The 20,954-nt window shown below is 47.3% G+C and overlaps 1 protein-coding gene across 2 annotated transcripts in view; it reads right to left on the bottom strand.

The window, feature by feature from the left end:
* The window catches only part of DIS3L2 (DIS3 like 3'-5' exoribonuclease 2), a 201,501-nt gene that overhangs the window by 163,045 nt on the left and 17,502 nt on the right, over window positions 1-20,954 (bottom strand). For both annotated transcript variants that reach the window (XM_028731804.2, XM_077929633.1), the window contains exons 3-5: window positions 13,709-13,867; window positions 11,433-11,572; window positions 4,787-4,840 (exon numbers count right to left, since the gene is read on the bottom strand). In XM_028731804.2, the coding sequence (XP_028587637.2) occupies window positions 4,787-4,840; window positions 11,433-11,572; window positions 13,709-13,867 (353 nt within the window). The remainder of the gene's footprint in view (window positions 1-4,786; window positions 4,841-11,432; window positions 11,573-13,708; window positions 13,868-20,954) is intronic.

The raw sequence follows: 20,954 nt of genomic DNA, 5'->3' as shown, positions 1-20,954 counted from the left end.
CCCCCTCCGGCCTTCAGAAGAGGTCCAGGAAGGCTGGCGGGGGCCGAAAGGCTTTGCTCCCCACCGCCAGCATTTTAAAAGCAGTCCGGGATAGCAGGGAAGCGCTTCCCGCTATCCCGGACGGCTTTTGAAGGCAGGAGAGATCCGCGAAGCCTGGGCACGCTGATCTCAGCGCGCGCAGGCTTCGGCATGCCGGCAACTCACTGCAAGCAGCGGCAGCGCTGCCGCTGCTTGCGGAGAGGTCCGCGAAGCCTTGGCCGGACAGCTTTTGAAGGCAGGCGGGGGGGAGCAAAGACTTTCGCCCCCGCCAGCCTTCAGAAGAGGTCCTGGACCTCTTCTGAAGGCTGGCGGGGGGCAAAAGTCTTTGTCCCCCCTGCCTGCCTTCCCAGGGGCTTTTAAATCGCCCCGGACAGCGGAGAAGTCCTCCGCTGTCCCGGGGCGATTTTAAAATGCCGCCCGCCAGCATTTTAAGATCGCCCCGGACAGCGGAGAAGCCCTCCGCTGTCCCGGGGTTTTTTAAAATGCTGGGGGTGGGAAGAAAAGCCCTTGTCCCCCCCCCCCAGCCTTCAGAAGAGGTCGGGGGACAGACTGTCCCTGGACCTGGTCTGAAGTCGGTTTCCCTAGGAACGCATTAATTGATTTTCAATGCATTCCTATGGGAAACCGTGCATCGCAAGACGAAAAACTCGCAAGAAGAAAAAACTTGCGGAACGAATTAATTTCGTCTTGCGAGGCACCACTGTACCTCACAAGACGAATGCCTCGCAAGACGAAAAACTCGCAAGACGAAAGGGTTTTTGGTTTTTTTAGTTACAGATAGGTAGCCGTGTTGGTCTGCCATAGTCAAAACAAAAAAAATTCCTTCCAGTAGCACCTTAAAGACCAACTAAGTTAGTTCTTAGTATGAGCTTTCGTGTGCATGCACACTTCTTCAGATACACTGAAACAGAAGTTGCCAGATCCTCGTCTTGCGAGGCACCACTGTATACAGTCCCCTCAAAATGTAAATAGGTGCCTTTTTATGTACCAGCATAACTGCATATTCAAAACAGCATGCATTTCAATATACCGGATTTACTAATGCCAATTTTTTGTCAAATTATGTTGCAGAAATTAAGGTGTGCATTAGATTTGATGGCATGTTTACATTTGCCAGCAAATACTTTTTTTGTTGTTTGTTTGTTTCAAGGTTCTGGAAACAGAGGTGTGCATTAGATTCAATGGCACACCAGTAAATGTGATGCGTCTACCGCTCTAGAGGTCTAGAGGTGGGCAGGCTTAACGTTAACTAATCATTCGATCCCCGCATCATCCCAGCCGTGGGCTGACACTATCCTGAAGTAGATGCCTTACACCTCTCATGCATCCCTGGGCAAGTGACAAGGAATATGTGAAGAAGAACCCACTCAGCTGCCCTCTTCCACACACATTTTTAAAGGGGGAAGAACCCTGCAATGTGGTCCTCTGCCAAACTGAGCACCTGCATGAGTTGCCCAGCTCACACACGACGACTTAAGGGTGCTCCATGAGGTAAACCTTGTTGCGCCCATCTAGAGGTGGGCAGGCTTAACATTAACTCATCATTCGATCCCTGCATCATCCCAGTCGTGGGCTGACACTATCCTGAAGTAGATGCCTTACAACCTCTCATGAACGACTTCTAGCAATAGGGTTGAGAGGTTACAATAGAAATATTAAACAATGAATGTAAAACAATGTATAAAATGTATAAAATACTGTTGGAATGGCACTTGAAAGATGAGGAAGTGAAACCGGTAATGATACATTGGGCAAAAGACTTTGGATATAATATATAGCTTGAAGAATGGGAAAGGTTGTGGAATCAAAGGATAAAATTTACAGCCTGTAATGCTCTGAAAGAGAATATGATGAAATGATGTATAGATGGTATATTACACCAGTGAAATTAGCTAAAATGTATAAGACAAATAATAAATGTTGGAAATGTAAAGAAAAGAAGGAACATTTTATCACATGTGGTGGGAATGTAAAAAAGTAAAGAACTTCTGGGAAATGATATATAATGAGATGAAAAAGATGTTGAAATATACATTTTTTTAAAAAACCAGAAGCATTTTTACTTGGTATTGTAAGTGAGGCTATTAACAGACAGGATTTTAAATTGTTTTTATATGCAACAACAGCGGCAAGTGTTTTGTTGGCCCAGAAATGGAAGCAAGAAGAAATACTGACGAAAGAAGAATGGCAGACGAAATTAATGGACTATGCAGAATTGGACAAAATGTCAGGAAGGATTCGAAACCTGCGGGACCAGAGATTCACAGAAGATTGGAAGAAGTATATGAATTATTTGAAGAGCAACTGTAATCAACAAATTACGCTAGTAGGACTACAAGAAATTTTGTAAGGAGGAACATACGAAGCGTTACAAACTAGAAAAAGATAGGGATATTGGTAATGAGTTTGAAATGTAACAGGGAGGATAAGAAATGCATACTGAGAGATTAGATTGGAAAATTTCCAGACAGGATTGATGGAAGTCAAAAAATTGAATAAGATGTAAAAGTATGTTTAATTACTGTTGAAAATGATATGTTAAAAAAAACTAATAAAAAATTATATATATAAAAAAAGAGAAAGAGGGGTTAGAATGCAGGACTTCATAGAGCTAGAAGGGACCACAAGAGTCGTGCAGCCCAATCCTCTGAAAAGCAGGAATCTTTATATCCAATGTGGGACTTGAACCCACAACCCTGAAATTAAGAGTCTCTTGTTCTACCGACTAAGCTATCCCCCACAAAGCCCCACTCTGCTATAAAGCTTGCTGTAAACCTCGGGACAGTTGCCATCTCTCAGACAAACCTACCTTGCAGGACTGTTGTCGGCCAGCCTAAAAGATGTCCACCACACTGAAGTCCTTTGAGAAAGGACAGGATTATAAGCAAGCAAAGCAGCCCAAGGTTTGTAGGAGTGGGGAACGGGGGTTATTGTTTGGTTTCTGTTCCTATTTTTATTGCGTATTTTGTGTTTTTATCTTGTATTTTTATGCTGTGAACTGCGGGCGAAGGGGTGGGCAGTAATACAAAATTAATAAAGAAAGAAAACAAAAGCAAGCTTATGAGAACATAAGAAGATCCTGCTGGATGAGGCCAACGGCCTGTCCAGTCCAGCATCCTGTTCTCACAGAGGCCAACTAGATGCCTATGGGAAACCAGCAAGAAGGATTCCAACAGGGCAGCAGTCTCTCCCGCCTGGGGTTTCCAGAAACTGCTGTTCAGAAGCGTTGCTGACTCTGATTGTAGAGGCAGAGCAAAGCCATCCTGGCTATTGCGATACGATACGATACGATACGATACGATACGATACGATGATACGATAATCTTTATTGTCATTATCCCATACAGAACAATGAAATTGAAAAAAATCTACCTCAGACATTCAAAAACCAGCAAGCCAGCTATCCCAGCTATCCCAGCCTGGTTAACCCCCTAAAAACTCTAATACCCCATAATTAAATACAATATACTCCCACAGAGACTACCTTATACTGCGTTTAACACCAAAATCGCATTTGGATAAAAACTCTTTCTCAGGCAGCTAGTCCTAGTCTTTATAACCCTGTACCTTCTTCCAGAAGGCAGAAGCTGAAAGAGATCATTTCTGGGGTGCACACTATCCTGCGCCATCTCTGCAGCTTTCTTATGACACCTGGAAGCATAGATTTGATCCAAGGTGGGAAGAGTGCACCGAATTATTCTCTCCGCAGTCTTTACAACCCTGGACAGCATTGTTTTTTCTCTGACACACACAGATCATAAGTTAATAAACTCTCAACAGTACAATAGTAAAATGCCATCAACAGGTCCTTTGAGAGATTATTTTTCCGGAGGATTCTCAGAAAATATAACCTCTGCTGTGCTCTCTTCATCAGGTCTTTACTGTTTTTTCCCCAGGTTAGGTCATCTCTCAACTCCATTCCCTTGATGGCCCTCTCCTCCTCCACGAATTTGTCTAATCCTTTTTTAAAGCCATCCAACTCAGTGGCCCTCACTGCCTCCTGTGGCAGTGAGTTCCATAGATTAGTTACGTAAAGAAGTGCTTCCTTTTATGTGTCCAGAATTCTCAACATTCAGCTTCACTGGATGAACAAGTTGACTCCTACTAGTGTAGCAATGTGCGCACACCCTGCATTCACAAGGCACCATAGATCCGAAACCCCGGCGTCCCTAATTTCTCTTAACCAGTGGCCCCGCAAAAAAAGAAAAAGAAGAAAGTGGAGGCATGCACAGTCCATGATTGAAGGAGGTTTCACAAACCGCACGTGGTTTGGCATTCAGACGCAAGAACGTTAAAATGCAGCATGCACATTACTTTGATATCAAGTTCGCAAATTAGCTCATGCTGCAAACCAGCAGCAGAGAAGCACATTTGTTTGGGGGAGCTTAACTTAAAGTCAGGGGAAAATCTGTAAGCCATCTGTAAGCGTAATCATAAAGCCTTGGGTTTAGAGCTAGCCGGTGGTCTCCAACCTGGGCTCAGCTGGCTTCGCCAAACTCAGAACGAACATCACCTCTAGCACTAAAAGTTCGGATCATCGTGTACCAGAACACCCATCTCCCCTCCTGTTATACAGGCGTTCGTTTCAGTGAGGTTTGCATAGATCAGAGGCAGGGGAGCAGCAATGCTTCATGGACTGCGCCCAAAGGTTTGGCATGCTCTGTGCACGTCTTGGGACTTAATTCCTTGGTGCTCCAGCCGTTCACCTTCTGCACATTCGCTGATTACTGTGTTACACATTACTTACTGGAGATGGAATGAAGGCCTCGTGGTATTTCTTGGGGTTTATTCTCAGGGGTCCCTTTAAAAAAAAAAGACAAAAGAACAGAAATTAGATCAGGCGAGAAATGAGTTGTTTTAATGCAGGTCAGCAAGGTTTATCTTGCCTGGGCCGAATCATTGCCATGGAGATCCCTCTGTGGGCCGGATAGCACCGTGCGCGCCTGTGATTTCTGGCATCTGCGCATGTGCAGACATGATTTCCAGCACCGTGGAAGCGAGTCCCCATGCCGAATTGCGCCGGTTTAGCACAGCACGCGAGCGGGCAACTCGGTTCAGGGGCGGCTCGTGGGCCGGTCAAATGACTTCCGCGGGCCACTTAGGTTGCTGACCCCAGTTTTAATGCAATACCAATAAGACTACCAGAGCCAATTTGCTGCTGTTTGCTTATTGTGATGATGCCACCTTAACCCTCCCTTCCATGTTATAGTCCTGGAAAAAGACTGAATAATAATCACACTGATGTCAGCGACAAGGGCTTTCATCAGAAATAACACCAGAAAGGTGATGGGCAGAGGAATTCCAGCCATGCAAAACAGGCAGGTGTTTCAATGGAGCCACTCCTATCTATCCTCCAGCCAGACAAGCAAAAGGCACCATCAGAGTTCAAGGACACGTTCTAGCTCGGGGGGGGAGGGATTTGGGGAGGCCATAGTGGAGGCCCTGGAAGTGTCCCGGCCTGGGAAGAGGGACATGGAATAGGGAACACCCCAAGGGCAGTTACAGGGGCATGGGTGGCTGGATTCAACCTGCAGGTCAGAGGTGCCCTATGCAGGGTCTGGACATTCTGGCAGCAAAGAATGCAAACAGCATGGTTTCAGTGGAGCTGGGTGTAAGTCCAGCTCTTCCAGCAGAGATGGAGACTTGCTCCTGGCAGCACCAGCAGCCCTCAAGTGGCTTCACTGGAACAGAGTCTGGAGGAGCTCCAGATGAGGAAGTCGGGAGGCCAGTGCTGCAGCCACATCAATGCCATAAAAGGCCGGTCAAGCCCCTGCCCAAAATGTGAATCGCTTGCTGCCCAGAAAGTCAAAGGACTGGGCCCTGCCACCAACCATGCATCTTTCATGGTGGCCTGAAGTGAGGGCCAAACCTGGCCACAGGAAGGGCATTCCTGTCCAAGGTTCAGAGCTTGAAGTAAGGAAAAGGATGTTCTGACCTCTGGCCCCAGCTACACTAGTGCTGCGCAACTCTGACCTGCAGGCCTAACTAGGCTTATCTCCATTTGGTCTGCAAAGCTGTGTCAGCCAAGTCATGCTTATGTGTAGGGCAAGTAATGGCTTGATTCCAAACCAGGGGTCAGAGGGATGGGTCACCTATCAAACTTGGCCTGCAGCAGGTGGCCAGATCTAGCTCCCCACCCCCAATCTAGAGGACCAAGGGTCACCAGGAATCTGCACCCTCCTCCTCCCAGAAAGAATGCCGCAACCTCAGCCATTAGCCAGAGGAGAGGCAGCAAAGATCTTGCTTCCACCTCCTCTGCCAGAATGCGCCCGGCATCGACCGCCAACCGTCCTGAGGCTGCAGAAGCAAAGGAAGGGCACCAGCCAGGGGAACAGGGATTACTGGGTCGTATTGTTTTTGCAAGCTGCCATGGAGATCAAGAGGCAAGGCATCAATCTTTTTAAACAAGTACAATCCACAGCCAGAAGCAGGTACATAAAATACCCAGCTGTCGTGAGCATTAGCAACCTCCTGGCTTGTATGAATCATTTTTTCTAATAACGGCCAACACTGGATGTGCCTTTTTCATGTCCGTCGTGAATCAAGCAACCTCGAAACTAGACTTCAGAGAGGCATGGGGCTGTGTCTTGGTTCTTGCTGAGGGAACAGCGCCCTAAACCTGCCTTCACCAATCTGCTGCCTCCAGAAGTTTCAAAACACCAGTTGCTGGAAAATGCAGGGGAGATGGCTCTTAAGCTTGAATCCTCCTTGCCAGTTTCCCACTGGAGCATCTAGTCGGCCACTGTGGAAGCAGGATGCTGGACTAGATGGGCCATTGGCCTGACCCAGGAGGGCATTTCTTATGTTCAGATGTTATGGACTACAACTCCCATCATTCCTGACCACTGTCCATGATGGCTGAATGGGAGTTGTAGTCCAGCACCTGGAACCCTCCCCGCACCCGCTTCAGCCTCCCCACTGATCACAGAATCATAGATCATAGAATCACAGAGTCGAAAAGGACCCTGAGGATCATCTAGTCCAGGCATCCCCAAATTCGGCCCTCCAGCTGTTTCGGGACTACAATTCCCATCATCCCTGACCACTGGTCCTGTTAGCTAAGGATGATGGGAGTTGTAGTACCAAAACAGCTGGAGGGCTTGAGTTTGGGGGGGGCTGATCTAGTCCGATCCCCTGCGGTGCAAAAATATGCAGCTGTCCTATACAGGGATCAAACCTGCAACCCGGCTGTTATCAGCACCATGCTCTAACAACCAGGAAACAAGCTTGTTTTTCTCCTGCTCCGGAGGGTAGGACTCAAACCAATGGCTTCCAGTTACAAGGAAGGAGATTCCGACTCAACATACAGGGAAAAAAACTATCTGACAGCAAGAGCTGCTTGACAGTGGAACTGTCTCCCTTGGGAAGTTATAGACTCTCCCTTCCTTGGAGGTTTCTAAGTAGAGGGTGGATGGCCACCTGTCATGGGTGCTTTAGCTTTAGATTCCCGCATTGCAGGGAGACCCTTCCAATTCTATGATTCTATGATTTAAACTGAACTATCCAAGATGATCTTTATGGCTGAGTAAGGATTTTGTCTCAGCAGTTCAAATGCTTTTATTTTAATAAATAAATAAATGCCCATCTTTCTTGTCCAGAGGTGGTAGCTACTGCAAGCATCTTAGATTGGTATGTATCCACTAAACTACAAAACTATTTAGTATGTATCTGCAAAACTATAGGACTTTTCTTGCATTCAAGCTGAAATCAAGGAGTTGAAAGTGAAGCGAGCATTTCAAGTTATGATTTATATGAATCTATAATGAAATAAAACGAGTGGAATCCCAACCCTCTGGAGAAAACCTGGGGAGGGTATGGGGCGCATGTCAGGGGGAGTCCCACTGAACAACCAGAAATCCTTGTGCTAACATTAGCAGAATAGCTCTTAATCTCTCACCTTCCTTAGATTCGATCATACTCATTGCTTTACTTGAGGAACCCCATTTTATTATGGGTACTTCTTAGAAGTAAACTCATAAAGCATTCTGGAAAACATAGCAGGTGCCTTCAGTTAAAAACTGCATCTAAGTTTACATAAAGCATCCGTGTCAGCATTTGAAATTGCAGCCAAACTTTAATCAGAGGCATTTAAGTAGGCTTTAAAGTGGAAGTTTTCAGAATTATTCCATTTGCGATTGATAACAATCATGGAACGAAAACGTTTTATTCCCCCATATAAATTCACTGTAATGGGTCGGGGGAGGGTGGCATTTTGGTAGGACTTGGAATGTGGGTGACCATACACGAAAAATATGCTGATTTATGGGGGGGGGGGAGCAGCCAGTTCTCAGATTTTTTTCATTCACGCAAGGGACTCACCACTTGAAAAAGGACACATTACTCATCCTCCAGCCTATACTTCTATAGAAAAGATGCTTTGTTTTGCACGGCTAAAAGTCACTTAGCAGGCACATTCCAAACCATTTGAGGAACAAAGATATTGCGCTGCAGCCTGGCACTAGACCCTTTTGGACATATAACGTTCTTTGCTCACATGTGGAAAACAGAGCGGGAGCTTTGAGTCATGTATGCAAGGAACTGTGCCGCAACAGTAAGCGTGCACACACACACAAAAACACAGAGAGAGAAAGTGATTTTAATGCTAAGAGCACAAAGCGTTGGGAATTCCTGCTGGAACTAGCAGCAGTAGCATAAGAATGCATATGTGCGATTCTGTTTCATTCCAATGAATGGACTTGAGCCACTGCCCCAAGGGAGTAATGTAAGGTGAGCAGCCAGCCTGTGGCCACCCCACCAGAATGCCCTCTGAAGTGGGGGTCACAAATGGGGAGAGTTTTTGTTGCTCTCGTGTCCTGGTTGCAGGCTTCCCTGAGGCACCTTGTTGACCAAGCTGAGAACAGCATGCTGGGCGATGGGCCTGACCCAAGATGGCTCTGCTTACGTTCTCAACCAAGGAAGCCTCCTGACACCAACAGGCCATGAGAGATTATGTGCAACTCCCAGGCACTTCTGAATCAGGCTGATCAGAGGCCTGTTCTTGCTGGCTACAGGCCCCCTTTGCCTTCCTCCACTTTAACTGCGCAGGAACCAGATCTGGCAGAGGCTGGTGCAAGAGAGGTTCCGAGCGAACTACCCACCAGAGATAACCAGCAGCCTTGGACAGAGAGAGAACATCTGAAAGGAACTCTTCTTTCAACCCATCATTCAATTCTAGTTCTTGATATGTAAGAAGATTGCAGGGAGCATACCTTATGTAAACCATCATCACCAAAGGCCAACAATTCCAAGACTGCCATACAGTGGAGTCGTAGGGGGGCCACCAGGACAGCTGCCTCAGGTGCAAAATTGTTAGGTAAAGGTAAAGGTACCCCTGCCCGTGCGGGCCAGTCTTGCCAGACTCTAGGGTTGTGCGCTCATCTCACTCTATAGGCCGGGGGCCAGCGCTGTCCGCAGACACTTCCGGGTCACATGGGCAGCGTGACAAGCTGCATCTGGCGAGCCAGCGCAGCACACGGAACGCCGTTTACCTTCCCGCTGGTAAGCGGTCCCTATTTATCTACTTGCACCCGGGGGTGCTTTCGAACTGCTAGGTTGGCAGGCGCTGGGACCGAACGACGTGAGCGCACCCCGCTGCGGGGATTTGAACCGCCGACCATGCGATCGGCAAGTCCTAGGCGCTGAGGTTTTACCCACAGCGCCACATAATTTCAACTATTGGTGCTGCCTCAGCACAGCTACTTGCTTCCATCACTGGGCTGAGTTGGAAACGGTTTCTCCTTGTGAACCAGGAAGCAACCTCTCAGACAACGGAGCAACTCTTATTTTATTTTCTCTATGGCTGCGATCTCCCGGGTGACGCGGACGTCGTTAGGCAGTTGAATACGCATGCGTACTCCATCCCGTTTCCCTCCCACCCCCTCTGTGTGGCCCCGGGCACTGGCAACCCAAGCTATGCCACTGCAGCCGTATGACTGCAGCCCATCTGCGCAGCAATAGCAGGAATTGCATACATGGCAGGTGCATACCTAACATGGCCCACCACGTGTGTCACCACCCAAATGTCAACAAACCAAAATAGAAAGGGCTTGTATACTCCACCCCAAAGCAAAGACAGTCAGCCTCGCAACGCACACATATGCACCTCACTTTTTCCTCCGGTGCTTTTCTTCTGGAAAAAGGGAGGAACTCCCCACGTTCCTCCTCGAAAGCAGATGGGCCTTATTATCTGTGCCTATGAAAATCCTATTTACAATGTTGTGCATTTCACGCTGTGATATCATATCTGGAACCAGCCGCTCTCCCCATCTGCAAAGAACAACTGTTCTCACATGTGTGTCAGGGGCCGAGGCTCTGGCTGCAGAATCTCATGATGTCATCCTTAACCCGCATTACTTTGCAATCACTCACAAACAATAGCTGCTATATTTATCGGTGGAGATTTTTGCGTTTTCCTCCCCCAATTGTGCAGGAAGAGGCAGGCATTCAAGAGGGGGAATATGCACTGAACGAATGCTCTTTTGACTCTTCAGAACAGGTTACCTCCACACCTGCCAGAGGGTGTCAGTACTCTCAAGACTTTTTTTGTAGGGCCTCAGTCACAATATTCTGACTTTCTCCTTCAAAAACCATGACCATGACCACAGAGCTGGACAGGATCCACTAGGTCATTTAAGCCAACCCCCTGAGAGTGGATAATCTACGCCTCAAACATCCTCTGACAGATGCCTCTTTGGGAAAATCTCAGAGGAAGGAGATCCCAAGCCTCCTCAATAGATCTGTATTCTGCTGCTGATCTGCTCTTACTAGCTAGACCAGGAACGGTGAACTTAAGAGGAGCTGGAAGGCTAATTTATTCCACCAGCAATATCAACCCTGCATGAATTCACCACTACTTCTGCTCTGATTAACCCCATCTCAGCCTCTCATCTTTCATACCCAGCTTCCTATTTAGACAGAAGAAAGGGGAGCACACAGAACTGGTTCCTAGCCTTCAAAATGGCTTAAGAAGTTATGTGGAGTCTGGGAAAGCGGTGACGCAGTAGGGACTCGAGGAGGGTCTAACGTTTGAAGCCCACTAACTTGGGAGATTTAGGTTCAAGGTTAGGCGAGAGCATCCCACCTTCCTAACCTATAAAACCATTTCTTCCCTGTCCTCAGTGAAGAGGCAGGGAGGAAGAGAAGGAAAAGGTTTCCCCTCTTCTGCCTGAAATAGTTTTAAATACCGAAAAGCTACTCTCCAATCTGTTCCGCTGATTAACATGCCCATCTACCAATTCAGCCCACTGATGCCTGCAGTCCTACCTGAGAGCTACACAGGTAAACAAGCACTGGGGGGGAAATACAGAAGGACTGACTCCATCATCGCATCCCAAAATGCAAATCCACAGCAACAACAGCTTGCTGCTTTTGCAGTCCTTCCAAGTTCAAAGTACCTGGATAAGTGTTTTCCTTTTCAGTCCTGCTGAGACATCCTCCCTTGACATGTAGGCTTCAAATACTTTCTTCCTCCCCCGAGTCGGCTTGCTCCGATTCTTTCTGTCGCCAGGGGCCAAGCAGGTGGTGTAGGGACCGCCTGGGAAAAAATAAGCCAGAATCACTGCCTCACCATATATAACAAAGCTGTTTGTTTTTACAGAGACCAATGGCTCAGTTCAGACATGCAAAAACCATGGCTAAGGAGGTTTAATTTCCCAGCAACCCAGAATGATCATTTAAGGGAGTCCTTTCTTCACACTTGCCGCCCACCCTTTGCACCAGCCACCAAACAAACCAGGAAGCCTTCAATTAACAGTTTACCTGTTCAAAGAAAACAGGAAATGGTTGTCAACAGAAGACATCCTGGCTAGTCCCCTAGTTCACCCAAAGGGTGGATCTCGGGGATGTCATGGATAGCTCAGAGAGGATGCTAGCCTGGAGCACGCCTATTGTGAAGAAGCTAAATTCCATGCTCGAGATCATTAGGAAAGGGGTTGAAAATAAAACGGCCAGTATCATAAATGCTGTTTTAAGAACCTAGAGTGCTTCCACACTGTGTCCAGTTTGGGTTGCCTTGACTCAAAAAGGACCTCGTAGTGCTGGGGAAGGTTCAAAAAGGCCAACCAAAATGACCAAGTGGCTGGAGCATCTCCCTTATAAGGAAAGGTTGTGATATTTGGTGGAAGGGTAATGAGTAAGTGGGGGCATGACAGAAAGTTATTGATGCTGCGGAGAAACTGACCAGAAAAAAGTTATTCTTCCTCTTTTGTGATATCAGAATCCCGGGTCATCCAGTAAAACTGAATGGCAGAAGGTCAGGGGCAGACAAATGGGAGAACTTCTCCACATTTAAGGCATAGTTAAAACCAGTGCTTTTTTTCTGGGGGGGACACAGGGGGACACATACCCCTAAACATTTTGTGAATCTAATTGGAGAAGAAACTAAAAAAATTAGTTTGTTCTCTAGCACAGAGAATCGTCAGTTCTGTTGCTACCCCTGATGGAGGCCCCATTTCCTGTCACAGTGTTCCCTGAGTCTCAGATGGAAGCGAGCGTTTAATGTGTGAAGTAGGAGTTGAAAGTAGGAGGGAAGATGTTAGTGCACACAACCTCATGCCAATGTGGAAGTTACTGTCAGCTGTGTAATGAGGTAATGCACGTTCTTTATACTTTTGTCCATTTACTGTATTTATTTTCCCCGATTTGAACAATAAAATGGTGGTTTTCTTGATTCAACATGAGAGTACCCCTAAACATTTTTTTTTAGGGGGGGAAAGCACCGGTTAAAACTATGGTATTCTTTACCACAAGTTGGGGCAACAACCACCACCTTAGGTGGTTTTGAGATCAAACAACTTCGTGGAGGATCAAGGTTATCAATGGCTGCTGGTCATGACATCAATATGTTTACTCCAAAATCAAAGGCAGCATGCTCTGAGGGCAGAACTTCCACAGCCACTCTAGGAAAGAGGACGCTGGACGTGATGGGCCTTGGAGCAGCAGGGCTGAGGGCACAGAAAGGAGTTTGTTCATTTCTTGGCTGATTAAGCTGAGATCTAACGACCGTGTTTGAATGATTGTAACTCCATGATATTTACTCCTTGCTGTTTGTCTCTATTCCATAATTGCTCCAAACGATTAAAAAAAACCAAACTGCAGGTTTACCATACTTTGCAACAGTCGGTAATCTGGACATTTTAGCAAGAGAGATAGGATGTATGGGGAGACATGGAAATTAGAAAGGAAGACGAGAAGAGAATGGGGGTCTACAGGACAGGTGTTCTGCGTCATCTACAACAGGCTTCCTCAGACTTGGCCCTCCAGATGTTTTTGGCCTACAACTCCCATGATCCCTAGCTAACAGGACCAGTGGTCAGGGATGATGGGAATTGAAGTCTCAAAACATCTGGAGGGCCGAGTTTGAGGAAGCCTGATCTACAACCATGAGCACCAAAAATTTGTTGGCTCCCTGAAGAGAATAAAGGACCCAAGGTTTTCATGAGGTCTGATTCTGAATTCCTACAGATGCACAGTGACTTGTAAAGCTGATCTGAGACACCTGAATGAGAATTCAGAATCACAACATCAGGGTTTGAAAGAGCACGCAGCCGATCATCCAAGGCGATTCCCATTTCTGAGCAGACTTCCATGCAGCTCATCTTTTATGGGCATCGAGAGCATGCATGCAGAAAGCAAGCTTCACTTTTCAACTGTGGAACCTCCCCATTCATACCTCTGGGGGTCCCCAGCTGCCGCTGGCCCATTCTGCAGTCAGAGTTGCTCATGGTGTCTGTATGTGATTCAGAGAGCTGCCGCCTCCTTTCCACATTTGGGGGGGCTCTGGCCGATTCAGAGTGGTTTCTGGTCCTCGCCAAGCCTTGCTTGTGTGCACCTAGAAGAATCAAAGCACAAGGGTGGTATATAGGCAAAAGAGTCTCAGAGCAAGGCCTCTCGCTGGCTATAATCCTGCCCCTCCTCATTAGAGCCTCTCACTGTATTGGTTTTACAATGCTCCCACGAAAACTAATGATGGCCACCAACTTGAAATGGCTTTGAAAAAGGATGAGACAATTTTATGGAGGGTAAGGCTATCAATGGCAACTAACCACAATGGCCGTGTTATCCCTGCCCTCTTGGAAGCAATATGACCCCAAATACTAGTTTCTGGGCTCTTGTGCTCGGATCCCGCTTGTGGGCTTTCCCTCGAGGCCTCTGTTTGGCCACTGCGAGAACAGGATGCTGGGCTAAATGGATCTTTGGCCAAGCGGATTGCTCCGTCGGTTAGAATGTGGTGGCCAATAACCCCAAGGTTGCAGGTTCGGTCCCCGTATGGGACAGCTGCATATTCCTGCATTGCAGGGGGTTGGACTGGAAGACCCTCAGGGTTCCATCCAACTCTACAATCTATTAACTTAAGCTGAGTTTTGCACCTTTAATAATAATAATAATAATAATAATAATAATAATAATAATAATAATAATAATTTTTTTATTTATACCCCGTCCTTCCCAGTTCAAAAACCGGGCTCAGGGCGGCTAACAACAAATTTAAAACACTTTAAAACACTTAATTATAAAAGCAGCATAAAATACAGTATAAAAACATGAATAACAATAAAAATCAATTAGATAATCCCCAGGGCTAGCTGGCTGAATTGGTCCTACTTGGGCCAGCGAGGAGGCCAGGGGAGAATTAGCTGTGGGGTCCCAGAGTGGGTGATCTTCATAAAAGGGGAGGGGGAGAGGAGAGGAGAGGAGAGGAGAGGAGAGAAGAGAAGAGAAGAGAAGAGAAGAGAAGAGAAGAGAAGAGAAGAGAAGAGAAGAGAAGGGAAGGGAAGGGAAGGGAAATTAAAGATCAGGCTGAATTCAAATTAAAGGCCAGGCAGAATAGCTCTGTCTTACAGGCCCAACGGAACCAGGTTAAATCCTGAAGGGCCCTAGTCTCATGGGACAGAGCGTTCCTTTGCACTTGGGGGGGCAATCATCAAATTTCACAGCAAAACCTGGCTCCTTTACTATTCATTTATTTTGCACAGATGTCACACGCCAACCACCACCACCAAAGCCAGCACTTTAACACATTGCTGCACTATTGAGACGTCGATTCCTGTCTTCATACATCCCCCACCACCAGTGCTGCCTGAAGCAGATAAAACTTCTTCCTGCAGCATGGCAATGCCAACCCACCCACTCACCCACTTCCAGGTGTGTCAAAAATGATGGGGGGGAAATCTCTCTTGGAAAGGGGGAAAGGAGCACACATGCAGAATCTGTGTGACTGAGTGTCTCCTGTCTGTGTGCATGCGAGGGGTGGCTGAACCTCTTTGCCCTGGCCCTGCTGTGCCAGTCCTGTGAAGGAGGGATGCCATGGGTTCAGCCTGGGGTGTTTGGCATGCAAGGCACACGCTCTGCCCCAGAGCGACAGCTCCTCTACTGCACTGCACCTTGAGAAAGGAAGGCAACCCAAAGGACAGAAGGCCAGTCTCGGGTTCCTAGAAAACCTTTCACCCAGCACACAGCTTCAGTCGTGAGAGACAGCAAGCCAACTGAAGTCAGAGAAAAGAGAGGAGGAGAGAGAGGTTCTCTGCCCATATACAATCTTGCAACTCAAGCGCTGGGCGTTTTCGCCTGCCGATGAACTCTCAGCTTTGTTTACATTGCGGTTATTTATGTCTTTAACCCAGATCTCCCAGGGCGAGAGGAACCAGGCGAGAGCATCGTTAAAGGCTTGTACGGTTCCCAGGTGACTCCCTACCAAGCAGAGCAATGGATTCCGACCGTCGGCTCACAGCACTAAATTGTTCCTTTTGATTTTTAAACACAATTTGGCGTAGAAGTGTTTGAAATGGGGGGCGGGGGGAAGAGAATGGACAAAGTCTCCCATTGTTCGGTAACTTTCCCCACTAAAACGCTTCCATCTGCAACCTTCTGAGGCTAGTCCATAACTAGGGGTCAGACCCTTTCAGTTTCTTCCACTTGCCTTCAAGTAGCGTCTCATTGTTCTCAGTGTTAGATCACAATCTAATTATAGGCAAAGTGAGCCTAGTATACACACACACACAGAGAGAGAGAGAGAGAGAGAGAGAGAGAGATAGGGTTTTTATATGGTTTTTTAAAAAAGAAAAAAGAAAAACTTCCACATTTGCAGGAAACAGGAGCAAAGCCAAAGAACTGATAAAACAAATTAGAAGAATTTGCTTTCAGGTAACAAGATGGTTTCGACACATCGTTGCCTAGATAGGAAGGCTCCTGCACTGTTTCCAAGTACAGTGGTATCTCTGGTTACAAACTTAATTCGTTCCGGAGGTCCATTCTTAACCTGAAACTGTTCTTAACCTGAAGCACCACTTTAGCTAATGGGGCCTCCCGCTGCTGCCGCACGGATTTCTGTTCTCATCCTGAAGCAAAGTTCTTAACCCGAGGTACTATTTCTGGGTTAGTGGAGTCTGTAACCTGAAGCGTATATAACCCGAGGTACCACTGTATTTCCTGCAGATATGGGGAGTTCAAAGGAGCCTAGCCAATCCCTTTGGCTTTAACTCACAGTTGTCCAAGAATATGTAGGAATTGGGGAGGGGGGTCCCCTGGTTTTTGCAACAAAAGGGTAGGATGAGGAGTGCCAAGCCCTCCCACGGCTCCTTAAGAGCCTTGCCCTGAGGCCCAGAAGTGAATGGCAGCCCTCAAACGCAGCCCGCCTGACTCTGCCAAGCCACACCCTCTCACAAGGCCACACCCCTCACAAGTGCGCTATTGAACCGGGATGCATGCTGGGGTGAGGGAGGAAGGGGTGAGAGTCCGTGGACTGTGAGCGCATAGAGACCACTGGCTTTTGGGTGGCTGGGGTGCACCCTAGCACACATAAAGGCAAGAGTAGAACCCGTTGCTCCCTCCACTTCCCCCCCGAAGCCCCCACCCCACCTCTGCCCCCTGCCCCTTGGAAGTCTGCCCCAGAGCGAAGGTGCTCCACCCTTCTGTTGCAGCAACCACAGCCAAATCCCTTGTCGTGACTTACTTCTGCCGTCGCTACAACATGACTCTTAACCTTACCGCGTGGAAATTTACTTATTTAAGCTTAAACAAAAATCTGCCACTCGGCCAGCAAGGCTCACAGAGCGGCATACATGAAACAGATAAACAAACAAAGCCGTAAACGCATGGAAATGCCTCCAACGAGAAAAGCAGCACTTATACAGCCGAGATCGCTAAACGGATTTCAAAACCCAGCATTAGAAGGCCTGGGCCAATAAACTATTCAACTGGTGCTGAACATAAAAACAGAGACGGCACCAGGAGAGCGTCTCAGGGAAGGAGGCTCCATAAATGGGGTGCTACAACTGTAAAGGCCCTGTGGCCAGTCTCCATGGGCCTTACTGTAGGCTGGTGGAGGAGCAAAGATACAGGACGGGAGGTCTGTGGCTTAAAAACTGGGCAAATCCATATGCATGAAGTTTAGGTCTTTAGGTGCCATGGTCCTAAGCCATTTAGAGCTTTATAGATTTCAGAGTCCAGAAATGTTGGCTTGGTTACTAGCCAGACGTAATTTGTGGCTGCCACAAGTCCTCTGCACATGCCAGGGAACTGCAGGGTGTGATAATGGTGGTGGGGCTTGCCTTCATATCACGATGAACATGGGAGGTGGCAAAAGCAGAGCAAGAATCTGTCTACTGCAACGCCCAGAGCAACACGCAAGACCCGTCCTCCCTTCTGCAGAGCTGGAGTAGGAGAAGGGGCTTCCCATACTGTGCTAAACACGAGCTTGCACCAGACAACTGGGGCAGGGAGCAGATTTGTGGAGATTTGCTTGAGGATGCTGGAAGGAAAGAAGAAAAAGCCCCAAGCAATGTAGGGGGGCGGGATAATAAACTATCCAAAAAGGGAAATGTCATGAGGATGCAAACAGGGCATGGGCAATGCAACATGTAGCCTGGTCCTCAGTTCTTAGAGCAATTCCTGGATAAGCATCCACTGCACTTCAAGAGCGCCTTCTTGTTGGTGTGGCAAATATGCGTGTAAGCACACAACTCCAAAATACTTGGAAAAACCCCACAGATCAGAGGTAGGAATGACACTTTGCTTGTAGGAGCTGCTGGGTTCTAGGGCCGCCACCCCCCGCCATCCTACATAGCAAGACCTCTGCCAGAGACCTTGAAAGCAGTCTTCGAAATTAGCCAGGCACATTTTGAACCTTGCTATTGGCCACTTTTATATGCCTGTTGTCTTTGTCCATGGAGTTTTCTTGGCAGGGATACTGGAGTGGCTTGCCGGTTCCTCCTTCAGGTGGATCACGTTTGGTCAAAACTCTCCACTATGACCTGTCCATCTTGGGTGCCCTGCACGGCATAGTTCATAGCTTTTCTGAGTTATTCAAGCCCCTTCTCCACAGCAAGGCAGTGATCTATGAAGGGGACATCACCTTGCCAACAAAGGTCAAAGCTATGGTTTCCCCACTAGTGATGTATGGAAGTGAGAGCTGGACCATAAAGAAGGCTGATCGCCAAAGAATTGATGCTTTTGAATTATGGTGCTGGAGGAGACTCTGGAGAGTCCCATGGACTGCAAGAAGATCAAACGTATCCATTCGGAAGGAAATCATCCCTGAGTGCTCACTGGAAGGACAGATCGTGAAGCTGAGGCTCCAATACTTTGGCCACCTCATGAGAAGAGAAGACTCCCTAGAAAAGACCCTGATGTTGGGAAAGATGGAGGGCACAAGGAGAAGGGGATGATAGAGGATGAGATGGTGGGACAGTGTTCTCGAAGCTACCAGCATGAGTTTGACCAAACTGCGGGAGGCAGTGGAAAACAGGAGTGCCTGGCATGCTCTGGTCCAGGGGGTCACAAAGAGGCGGACACAACTAAATGACTAAACAACAAACTGGCCACTTGCGACCAAGTGAAGGTGCCTGGGCACCAGGATGGCGTCTGACATCTCCACCATCTTGAGGTGCATGCCTGGGGATCCTTGGATCTGGATTGTTTTCCCACACTAATATCACATCCTGTAGAATTCTATCAGTTATATTTTATCTGCACAATCGGAACGAATTTCAGGAACCAAAATGCTTTTTCTGTGCAATTTCAGCAGGAGCAGTGAACAACGTTACACTTAATTGTTGTTGCTTGTCTTCACTTCCCCCCACCTCACTGCCCTGCTCTCAGATGTGAAGAATATTCTTAGATTATGAATGGTCCTGAAGAAGGAACTGGCAAACCACTCCAGTATTTTGGCAAGAAAACTCCATGGACACAAAAACGGAGAAGCTTTGAGAAGAAAATGAGAGTTTCCAAGGCATGCTCTGGTTCATGGGGTCACGGAGAGTCGAACACGACTAAGACGACTAAACAATAACAACAATGAATGGTCCATGTCACCCTTAAGAAAGAGGTAGGAATAGGCCAGTAGATATGTGGATTATCCCTGGATCAAGGGACTTTTCTTCTTTAAGTTCTCAAAGTTCTTAACCAAGCTCAAGGTTGTCATCTGAACTAGCCAGATGTTTAACTGATAATCAATCACAGTCAGTCCATCATTGAAAAATAAGACTTTAGAGCAGTCTTGCCCCAAAATGGCAACTACACATTGCATTTAAGCAACCTTGGTTTAAGGAGCCATTTGGCGCCAGCTTATATATCTGAGTTTCTAACACTGCTTGGAGGGCCACTCTAAGTAGTTTATACTGGGATCAATGGACGAAAGGCAGCTTCCAACACGAAATCAAATACTCTGCAAGGAATAAGGAACAGGTCTGGGGTGTTGCATTTCCGAACCTTCCACCCGGCTCACTGCTGCTCCAGCCATGTGCAGCATTACCTAAGGAGAAAAAGTTGCCAAATCAAAATCCCACAATGAGTTCCCACAATTACTCGTGCGCCTGGTATGAAGGAAGCCGGCGACGTCAAGCTGCGCAAACCAGGCAGAACAGCAAACACGGGTGCCATGGTCTTGAATGTGGATCGCAGCGGCACACACAGATTCTGTTTGACAGATCAAAAGTGACCCTCTTGTTTTATCAAAATAACTCGAGAGATCAAATGTCCTGCCTGAAAAACCCCGTCAAACACAGGTTTTTTTGTAAGAAAACAGAGGCAGCTGTTGGTTGTGCTGTTTTGATGGGAAGCAGTCACGGAGCCAGGCTTAACCAAACCAAACTCACACACACAGATGCAGCGTTCTTGACAAATTCCACCTCCCCTCCAGCTCATGTGGTGACAGCCTCTGGCTCAAGTGGCTTTAAAAGGGGAATAGACGAGTTAATAGAGGAGCAGCATGTGTCCCAATGGCTATTAGTAAAGATGGCAGTGTGGAGCACCCATGTTCAGAGGCAGTATATCTCTGAATACTTGGTGTGGGGATAAACAGCAAGGGGAGGGGCGTTCCAGTAGTCACTGGTGGAAACAGGGTTCTGAACTGGACAGACTATTGATCTCATCCAGCACAGCTTGTATATGCTTAAGTTGCTTTCACAGTTGCATTGTAGTCTGGTTCGGATTTGCATCCCTATCAGTGTTAGAAACTCAGATGTATAAGCTGGGCGTCAAATGGCTCCTTAAACCAAGGTTACAATCACCAGAACAGAATGTCTAGTTGCCATTTTTGAGCAAGACAGCTCTAAAGTCTTATTTTTCAAATGATGGACCAACTGTGATTGATGATCAGTTAAACATCTGGCTAGTTCAGATGACAACCTTGAGCTATGTTAAGAACTTTTGAGAACTTAAAGAGGAAGAATGCGGCTGCCAGACTAGTGACTGGGAGAGGCTACCAGGACCATTTACTGTTGGTCTTAAAGGATCTACATTGGCTTCCAGTACGTTTCGGAGCACAATTCGGAGCACAAGTGTTGGTGCTGACCTTCAAAGCCCTAAACAGTCTCAGCCCAGTATACCTGAAAGAGCGTACCCACCCCCATCGTTCTGCCCGGACACTGAGGTCCAGCTCCGATGGCCTTCTGGCAGTTCCTTCACTGCGAGAAGTGAGG

Source organism: Podarcis muralis, chromosome 6 (assembly GCF_964188315.1).
Source record: "Podarcis muralis chromosome 6, rPodMur119.hap1.1, whole genome shotgun sequence".
Lineage (NCBI taxonomy): Eukaryota > Metazoa > Chordata > Lepidosauria > Squamata > Lacertidae > Podarcis > Podarcis muralis.
Note: the sequence above shows the minus strand (reverse complement) of the source record. Positions and strands in the feature narration are given on the sequence as shown.